The sequence below is a fragment of the Asparagus officinalis genome, chromosome 1, assembly GCF_001876935.1.
Source record: "Asparagus officinalis chromosome 1, Aspof.V1, whole genome shotgun sequence".
Taxonomy (NCBI): Eukaryota; Viridiplantae; Streptophyta; class Magnoliopsida; order Asparagales; family Asparagaceae; genus Asparagus; species Asparagus officinalis.
Window position 1 is genome coordinate 57,211,821 of NC_033794.1, and position 10,840 is coordinate 57,222,660.

Below are 10,840 nucleotides of genomic sequence, written 5' to 3' on the forward strand. Positions count from 1 at the left end.
AGGAGGTGGTTACACCCCTTAATCCCCTATAAATAACAACAAACTCAACAGAGTTAAGGATCAGATTTTGGATAATCAGATTAGGGTGGGATCTTTCGAGTCGGTCTGTTGGAACTTCTTGGCAGCAAAAAGAGGATCCTTCATCCTTCGGTTGGAGCTTTGGAGATCGACAACAAGATCTTCTTCATCCTTGGCTTATAACCGACTTTCGGTTAAATCAACTCTTTCATAGAGTTTTAAACTCGTTCAGAGTTCTCCACAACGTCAAATCGTGAGGAGAAGACCGCGTTCCAGTGAAACAAGACATCGGATCGTCAACGAGAAGCAAACTCGACGTGAGCATTCGAGGGAGGCATCTCATCGCCACCGTGAAGAACCCAGATTTAAACAAAAGGGAGAATCCAGATCATTCTCTTCTCTTTTGTAACCAGGAAATCCAATTGTAATTGAGATTAAAGGAATACAAATCAAATTTTCCTTCATTGTCTTTTTTACTGCAAATTTTCCCACAAACAATAACATCACCGACGGGTATAACTCAATTGTGACGGCAACTTCGCTGACGGGAATTCCCGTCAGCGATATAAACATCGCTGACGGGAAACTCCCGTCAGCGTTGTTGCCGTCAGTGATACACGATTTTCCACTAGTGCAAGCTATCTTGATATTCAATATAGTTCGACTAAGATGCGGATGAAGCTTGAACTTGGATCTTGACTTGAATTGCATTGTTTCACTCTACTATTCCGCTAACCTCCATTGGATATGATCGTGTAGGCTCAATTCCATCCAACCTCCGACTCATTGTTTACCTAGAATAAATACAAAAACACAAACACTAACTAAACAATATTAGTTGTAAATTTTTTGTTAAAACATCATCAAAACAACTAGGAATGAGTCAACAAATCATCAACCTTAATTCACATGGATTCTGTAGATTGTTTCTACCCATTTTACTCTTAAATTTATGTATTACTCTATGAAAACACTCAAAAATTCTTTATAATACTTTCTCATAAATTTAATTTTAAATTTTTTTCATTTTGATTTAACTTTCTCATTTTTTTTCTCTTCCCAAAATAAATTCAAGGTATAAAATAAATATGTCCACAATGCACTTAATGTTGTTACAATCTAATGAGATTCAGATAGGATTAGTTATTGTCATTTTTCTACGTTTAATTCAAATTTCTTCATTGATAAGCTTTAATTGTTGTGTCAAGCTTCCAAATCATTGTTTGCCTAATTTTGTTTCTTAAAGGATATCTCCATTATCTTCATATGCAAATATTTTAACCAACAACCTTTGACTATCTCCAATATCTAACTTCTAATTATAACAATTAATCCTGACGCCCTTAAAAATTATCTAGGACAAAATAGGAACAATTGAGAGAGAGAGAGAGAGAGAGAGAGAGAGCAGGAAAAAAAAACATAAACAAAAACAAACATGACACAGGGATGTTCGGAGTAGATGCGGGAACCATTAGTGCAACCTTATAGCGATTCATTGAGGACAAGGAGTATACGTCAGTAGTTCATCGGTTAGAAACAAAGATTCTTTGAAAATGCTTTCTCTATGAAAAGTAGCCTGCTTAAAATCATGCAGCAATAATAAGTTTGAGTTAGAAAGTAGAGAGAAAAGCATGGTCATAAAGAAAACGTACTCAATTGAGCATCCTTCTTTGAAGATATCATAAGGTGTATAACTATTTATACTCAAGTACCCAAAAAAGGGGAAAAAATCCGGTAAATTTGGCTAGAAATAAGGAAATCATATTGTTGGTGTTTTATACTTGTTATTGAATTCGGGTCCACAGGACCAACCCGCTGGATCAGCAGATGGAAACCACTGGGGTCCAACCCAACCCCCAAAAACAGATCCACTCAAGCGAGCGAGTGCATTGCAAAAGACCACTTTTTCAGCCGCTTATAAAGACACTCATGTAGTGCGCACGCTTCAACACTGAGGTGGGCTCCATTATCCCAAGCTCCTACTCTTACAAGTGTCAAGTAGGTAGGTACCATTCATTTAAGAAGACGACCAACTCTTACCCTTAGGGGCCGTTTGGTTGTATGTTTTTACCATGTAAAAGGATGGAAAGTGTAAAAAAGTGGGTCCTAATGTTAGCTTTCATCATTTTCAATTGTTTGTTTGTAGTTGTGAAAATAGTGTAAAGTCATTTCATATGCTGATGTGGCTTGTAAAGTGATTTCATAAAAAAAAGACATGATTTTAGGAGAAAGCTGACATTGAAGTCAGGAAAAAATAATAAAAAATAATTCCAACCAATATGATCATTTGAGTAGGGACCATTTTTTACACTTTTCAAACAAACAATTAAAGTTACATTTACAAACCAAACAAGCAATTTATGATTTCAATGGAATAAAAAACAAAAAAAAATATAAAAGTAAAATTGATGAGGTGGACAACAACTTTTCAAGTTGTGTCATAAATACACAACTTTACCAACAACAACCAAACAACCCCTCAATGGGAAAGTGACGATTACACAATATAGATTCTAAAATCGATAATTTTACTGTACAATAATTTGAATGTGGTTACACGATACTTAAATTTAATTAATGCAAAATTCTAATTGCATCAATAATACTTAAGTGCACTGATATTAATAAAAAGGAAGACATTTGTCATTGTGTCCATTCTAGTTACCTATCTATTACTACACATATATTACAACACATATTACGAAGAAAATGTCTTGTAGATCCAGTACACCGAATACTTGACATGTCAAATGAGAAGAGTTATTGGATCAGTGCAAAAAAAAAAAAAAAAGAAAAAGGGGTCAGATTTAGAAGTTAGCATATTTATTCTAAGGATCGTTCGTTTTTGGTCCATATGTCAGTGTTTATTGGAAAGTTTTCTTATAGTACGTCAATTGTTGTCGGTGTTTATTGAAAGGTTTTCTTATAGTACGTCAATTGCCGATGGTGTATATGAATGATATATGACAGTTGTTTACGGATCTATTATGTTTTCTTTGGAACAATATTAGTGTTATCTATCATAATTAAAGTTTTTTTTCCAACTTTAATTGTCAGACGAATTATCTTATCTGTATCAATGCTATCAAATTTCCATAATTATTCAATCAATATACATCTTCACATTCTCTTATCTCTTTTCTATTTTCCATACTCACAGAATTATTGCCATCTCTCTATTAACAAACTAATTAATATGTTTTTTTTTTAAATTTTTATTTTTTTAGAGCTCTTCATTAGAAGATTGATTAAGGAGGTATGTTAACAAAGTCTATTTTTTAACTGGATTTAGTAAGATTTATTTTAGTGTTTGGGTTTTTTTAGTATTCTAGAATAATGAAAATTATGACTATTTTCTGTATAATTAGAGATGTTATCTTTTAACTTGCCTAAATAGAAATATTAATAAACCATCACTTAAAACCCTCCTCAATCTACACCAAAGTTTTGAATGAAAAATTACCTGTACATATGAAACAAATACTTGAGAGAATGTAGTTTTCTTACATTATGTTCACCAGAGTAAATCTTCGTGTTTTGATGTACTTCACAGTTTCACATATTGGGATATAAATAAATTTTTTCATTGACCAAAAAAAAAACCCTCCTCAATCTTTGTGCTTTTTTAATATTTGGTAAATTATAGAAGATTAATTTACTTCTTTCCTTATGTCCATTTTTTATGTTTGGCAAAATAAGAAATGGTTAATTCTATTACCTTTTCCTCTTTTAACCAGTTGACCGAAGACACCTATGGATTTTCTTTTACAGGCCAACCTAATCGGATTGATATTCTCTATTTTTATTCTCTAATTTACTTCCGCCTCTATTATTGCCAGAACTATCCCGGCCCGGCCCTTTCATTTTCTCTAGTCTTCTGCAAAAATTAAATAACAAGTAACTTATTGTGGGTCTGCCACCTTTGCTTCCCCTTTAAGTACCCTCTCACCCTCCCCCTCTCCTGCTTGCATTCAACCAACCCGCTTCAGAGGTTCTCTCTCTCTCTCTCTCTCTCTCTCTCTCTCTCTCTCTCTAAAAAAATATTCAAACGACACCCTCAGCAGAATGCAAATTACAAAAATGCATGACTCATGCGGTAGTCCACCTCCAGCACTAGCCAAAAAACTCCTGCACATATTCAAGATCATACGGTACGTGCTTAAAAAGTGCTTAACCTCCAAGAACAAGCTGATGATGGACCTCCACCTCCTCCTCAAACGAGGCAAGATCGCCGGAAAATCCCTAGCCAACCTCATCCACTTCCACCATCACCACAACCACCACAGCCCCCGCCCGGGGATCCCCTCGTCCTCCTTCTCTTGCCGATCAATGGACCCAAACCTCTCCTTCTGCAGTCCTCGAGAAGTCGAGTTCAGCTGCAGCAACAGTCCAATACAAAAAAACCGCAACAAAAATTATCCCTATGACTTCGAAGCTTTAACTGCGATCGCAAAGGCTTTCGAGATGCTGAACAGCAACAATAACATAAATGTTGACGAGGTTTCGGACGCAGAGTCTGTCGCTCCTTCGCCCATGATCGCGTTCGGGAAGAGCACTCCATTGACAGTGAGGCAGCTGAGGATCACTGACTCGCCTTTCCCGATGAAAGAGGACGAGGTTAACGATGGAAAGATCGATAAGGAGGCCGATGAATTTATTAAGATGTTTTATAAGCAGTTAAGGATGCAGCAGAGCTTGGCAACTGCCACGCCGGAGTACAAGTTCCGGCGAGGTTGAGTTGGGAAATATGTCTTTGTAGTGAATTTTTTTTGGGGAGTTTCTTTTAGTCCTCTTTTGAAATTAACTTGTGCATTTTTCTTCCTGAAAGAATGTAGTAATGTTACTTCTGAATGAGAAGGATGTTGGGAGTTTTTGTGCAACTCGACTTTAGTTACATATTCTTGTGCATATATGTTTTACTTCTTATTTTGTGCTTATTTAATAATTTTTTATAGTATTATAGATAACATACGTGTCAACGAAAAATCTGACAATATTCCGATTTCTTCCCGCTGTTTGCATGTGGAGCAAAATTAAGGATCCCACGTGTTGTGCATACAAGCCAGATTTGATATATGGGTTAGCCAGACCGCTTTCATGTTGACTCGGTTAATCAAGTATACACTTTATTTTTTGGGAAAATCCTCTTTTAACCCAAAGTTTTATCCCAACTTATTTAAAAACCCATTCACTTTTCAAAACATCAATAGACCCACTATATCACATCCCACTTATTTTTAAACCCAAATGTACAATACACCCATTATTTGTACTGTATTTATCCAAAAAATTTGAAAAATCCTAAACTACCCTTCATCCCCAACTGATCTCTCCCTCTCCCCTCCTCCTCCATCTGAGCTCAGAAGAGATCTCTCCCTCTCCCCTCCTCCTCCTCTTCCCTCCCTTCACTTCCCCTCAACCACTACCACCAACCTCCTCCTCTTCCCTCCCTTCACTTCCCCTCCTCCATCAAGCCCATCAACCTCTGCATCCACTGCCCATATCTCCCCTCGCCGCCACGTCACCCACCACCGTCGACCTTGAAGTAGATGAATAGCCCACCAATGATTTCGACATTGACTCCCTGTAGTTCGCCCATCAACCTGAAGCACTTGTCATTGCCGCCAGTGGACGGAGCTTGAGGAGCACTCGGAGTAATGGCGGAGGTCGAAGACCGCCTGGCTTTGTAAGGAGCTGCTTTCGCATAAGCCGACGACGATGGTGAGGATCCTTGGCGCTCAAAGGAAGTGGGTTCGGCAGAAGGAGGTGGGTTATGTTGTTCTCCATTGCAAGTCAGGTTAGTTCAACTCTTTGCCCACCACCTGTTTGTTGAATTTACGCTTAGTGTTCTCTCTTATCAATATTTGATTTTGATGATTGTTGGTTACTCAAATTCTAATTTATTGTTCTGTCATTCTAAAATCTCATGAACCTACAACTTGCAGCCTGTCCGTGATCGCTTCAAAAATAACGCTGATGCCAAAAAGCTATTGGAAAAAGTGAAGGTAACATTTACTTGATGCTCAATTGCTCGTAAGATATGTACATTCATGAGATATCAACCATGACTTACATAACTATGGTTCCTCTCTGGACATTATGTTTTAAAATTAGAACTATAGTTCTTGCTTGCATTTATGAATAGAATTTTCCTTAGAGTTGATGATTGATGTGAAAATCCTCTCACTTTTTGCAAGCGTACAAAGTTACTAGTTGATTATTCTTACTTGTTGGTGTTGGGAATGGTGACGAGTTTCTTTTTGCAAGCGTACAAAGTTACTAGTTGATTATTCTTACTTGTTGGTGTTGGGAATGGTGACGAGTTGTAACATAAAAATTCTAATTTTCTTATTGCTTGGTGGTCCTACAGATTCTTATTGTTCTTGTGGGTTTTGATAATTCGAAGCATTACGACATCAAAATCGATATTACTTTCATGTATTTTGATTTGGAAATGCACGATAAGTTAGAATTGATATTGCATAAAAGCTTATAGATGATTCCTTTGAAAGTGGTATGAAGCCTCTTATGCTAGCATTTCTCGATATTACTTTCATGTATTTTGCTTTGGAAATGCACGATAAGTTAGAATTGACAGTTAATAAAATTTTCTTATCATGCAATCATTGATTGTGACATTTATTTGTGCAGGAGCGTAGATTGTAACATTTTTATGGTGGGATACATATATTCCATCATCAATGGCACACCTAACGTAACGCACAGCTACCCCTCAATCAGAAACCATTCGTCAATGCACACTAACTTTCCAATCAAATACATGAGAGAATCCCCCACTATTGGCATTCGATCAGATCTTCGCATTGCTGTCACATTGCAACCCAAACGGCAAATCAACTACAGCCTGCAATATGATGTACCAAGTAGTATCCAATGTATCGTGTTGTATGAAATTTTCTATATTATGTATATATAGATGATTTGTGTGCATATTGTATCAAATGCACTATCCAATGTATCATGTTGTATCAAATTTATCAGTGTAACTAGTAGAAATGTATCTAGTAGAAATGTATACAACGTTTCGATAGTGGTGATTTTGGATTATTTCCATTCAATCTTCATGGATTATTTTCATTCAATGTTATGCGCTTGAGTTTAGTGGTTGATAGATATGAATATCTGTAATGAACTGATGCACTGATTGAACTGAAGAAATTTTGATGGTAGGTTGTGTTAACTACAGCCTATTGGGCAATATTATGTGTCGCGTGACCAATTATCCACCTCGACGAGGGGTACTCGCTCAATTTTTAGATTTTGATAAAGTATAGCACTTTATGGGAAAGTATAGCAGCTTATTAATAAAGTATAGCACCTTATTATAAAGTATAGCACCTTATGGCAATAGTATAGCACCTTATCGATAAAATATAGCACCTTATGGTCGCTGAAAATTTAGCAACTTATTGTGATAAGTCAAATCAGTTTTTTTAGGGCAATGCAAACACTCGACGACCTACGTGACGTGTTTATTGACCAATCATCCACCGTGACGGGGGGTCCTCGCGCCATTTTGAAGCTTCTGGGCAAAGTATAGCACCTTATGGGAAAGTATAGCACCTTTTGGCCAAAGTATAGCACTATATTGTAAAGTATAGCACTTTATTGGCAAAGTATAGCACCTTATTGGTAAAGTATAGCACCTTATGCTTTCTGGAAATTCTGCACCTTAAGTGTCTAAAATCAAATCAGTTTTTTTCGCCGTGACGAAACCTCTCGACGACCTACGTGACGTGTTTATTGACCAATCATCCACCGCGACGGGGGGTCCTTGCACAATTTTGAAGCTTCTGGGCAAAGTATAGCACCTTATGGGAAAGTATAGCACCTTTTGGCTAAAGTATAGCACTATATTACAAAGTATAGCACTTTATTGGGAAAGTATAGCACCTTATTGGAAAAGTATAGCACCTTATGCTTTATGCAAATTCTGCACCTTAAGTGTCGTAAACCAAATCAGTTTTTTTCGCCGCGATGAAACCACTCGACGACCTAGGTGATGTATTTATTGACCAATCATCCACCGCGACGGGGGGTCCTCGCGTAATTTTGAAGCTTCTGGGTAAAGTATAGCACATTATGAGAAAGTATAGCACCTTTTGGCCAAAGTATAGCACTATATGGTAAAGTATAGCACTTTATTGACAAAGTATAGCACCTTATTGGCAAAGTATAGCACCTTATGCTTTCTGAAAATTCTGCACCTTAAGTGTGTAAAATCAAATCAGTTTTTTTCGCCGCGACGGTGGATGATTGGTCAATAAACACGTCACGTAGGTCGTCGAGAGGTTTCTTCGCGGCGAAAAAAACTGATTTGATTTTAGACACTTAAGGTGTAGAATTTTTAGAAAGCATAAGGTGCTATCCTTTGCCAATAAGGTGCTATACTTTGCCAATAAAATGTTATACTTTACAATATAGTGCTATACTTTGGCCAAAAGGTGTTATACTTTCCCATAAGGTGCTATACTTTGCCCAGAAGCTTCAAAATTGCGCGAGGACCCCCGTCGCGGTGGATGATTGGTCAATAAACACGTCATCTAGGTTGTCGAGTGGTTTCATCGCGGCGAAAAAAACTGATTTGATTTTAGACACTTAAGGTGCAGAATTTCTAGAAAGCATAAGGTGCTATATTTTGCCAATAAGGGAAAAAAACTGATTTGATTTTAGGCTCTTAAGCTGCAGAATTTTCAGCAAGCATAAGGTGCTATACTTTGGCCAAAAGGTGCTATACTTTCCCATAAGGTGCTATACTTTGCCCAGAAGCTTCAAAATTGCGCGAGGACCCCCCGTCGCGGTGGATGATTGGTCAATAACACGTGACGTAGGTCGTCGAGTGGTTTTATCGCGGCGAAAAAAACTGATTTGATTTTAGGCACTTGAGCTTCAGAATTCCATTATGTATAAGGTGCTATACTTTGCTAATAAGGTGCTATACTTTGTTAATAAAGTGCTATACTTTACAATATAGTGCTATACTTTGGTCAAAAGGTGCTATACTTTCCCATAAGGTGCTATACTTTGCCCAGAAGCTTTAAAATTGTGCAAGGACCCCCCGTCGCGGTGGATGATTGGTCAATAAACACGTCACGTAGGTCGTCGAGAGGTTTCGTCACGGCGAAAAAAACTGATTTGATTTTAGACACTTAAGGTGCAGAATATTTCCAGAAAGCATAAGGTGCTATACTTTACCAATAAGGTGCTATACTTTTCCAATAAAGTGCTATACTTTACAATATAGTGCTATACTTTGGCCAAAAGGTGCTATACTTTCCCATAAGGTGCTATACTTTGCCCAGAAGCTTCAAAATTGCGCGAGGACCCCCCGTCACGGTGGATGATTGGTCAATAAACACGTCACGTAGGTCGTCACGTCACGTAGGTCATCGAGAGGTTTTATCGCGGCGAAAAAACTGATTTGATTTTAGACACTTGGTACAGAACTTCTAGAAAGCATAAGGTGCTATACTTTGCCAATAAGGTGCTATACTTTGCTAATAAAGTGCTATACTTTACAATATAGTGCTATACTTTGGCCAAAAAGGTGCTATACTTTCCCATAATGTGCTATACTTTCCCATAAGGTGCTATACTTTGCCCAGAAGCTTCAAAATTGTGCGAGGACCCCCCGTCACGGTGGATGATTGGTCAATAAACACATCACCTAGGTCGTCGAGTGGTTTCATCGCGGCGAAAAAAACTGATTTGATTTAAGACACTTAAGGTGCAGAATTTGCAGAAAGCATAAGGTACTATACTTTGCCAATAAGGTGCTATACTTTCCCAATAAAGTGCTATACTTTGTAATATAGTGCTATACTTTAGCCAAAATGTGCTATACTTTCCTATAAGGTGCTATACTTTGCCCAGAAGCTTCAAAATTGTGCAAGGACCCCCCGTCGCGGTGGATGATTGGTCAATAAACACGTCACGTAGATCGTCGAGAGGTTTCGTCACGACGAAAAAAACTGATTTGATTTTAGACACTTAAGGTGCAGAATTTCCAGAAAGCATAAGGCGCTATACTTTAGCAATAAGGTGCTATACTTTGCCAATAAAGTGCTATACTTTACAATATAGTGCTATACTTTGGCCAAAAGGTGCTATACTTTCCCATAAGGTGCTATACTTTGCCCAGAAGCTTCAAAATTGCGCGAGGATCCCCCGTCACGGTGGATGATTGGTCAATAAACACATCACGTAGGTCGTCGAGTGTTTGCATTGCCCTAAAAAAACTGATTTAACTTATCACAATAAGTTGCTGAATTTCCAGCGACCATAGGTGCTATATTTTATCGATAAGGTGCTATACTATTGTCATAAGGTGCTATACTTTATAATAAGGTGCTATACTTTATCAATAAGCTGCTATACTTTCCCATAAAGTGCTATACTTTATCAAAATCTAAAAATTGAGCGAGTACCCCTCGTCGAGGTGGATAATTGGTCACGCGACACATAATATTGCCCAATAGGCTGTAGTTAACACAACCTACCATCAAAATTTTTTCAGTTTAATCAGTGCATCAGTTCATTACAGATATTCATATCTATCAACCACTAAACTCAAGCGCATAACATTGAATGAAAATAATCCATGAAGATTGAATGGAAATAATCCAAAATCACCACTATCGAAACGTTGTATACATTTCTACTAGATACATTTCTACTAGTTACACTGATAAATTTGATACAACATGATACATTGGATAGTGCATTTGATACAATATGCACACAAATCATCTATATATACATAATATAGAAAATTTCATACAACACGATACATTGGATACTA

General features: G+C 37.4%; 1 protein-coding gene and 1 long non-coding RNA gene across 2 annotated transcripts; both read left to right on the forward strand.

The window, feature by feature from the left end:
* On the forward strand, positions 4,004-4,898 carry LOC109842537. The gene has a single exon (XM_020411404.1). The coding sequence runs from the start codon at positions 4,084-4,086 to the stop codon at positions 4,753-4,755; it is 672 nt and encodes a 223-aa protein (XP_020266993.1). The 5' UTR covers positions 4,004-4,083; the 3' UTR covers positions 4,756-4,898.
* LOC109842545 lies at positions 5,527-7,050 on the forward strand. The gene is made up of 3 exons (XR_002247323.1): positions 5,527-5,815; positions 5,964-6,023; positions 6,670-7,050. It is a non-coding gene; the product is annotated as an uncharacterized LOC109842545 (long non-coding RNA).

What these genes read in the sequence shown, in the direction of transcription:
- LOC109842537 (XM_020411404.1), top strand. Translation starts at nt 4,084, where the DNA reads ATGCAAATTACAAAAATGCATGACTCATGCGGTAGTCCACCTCCAGCA.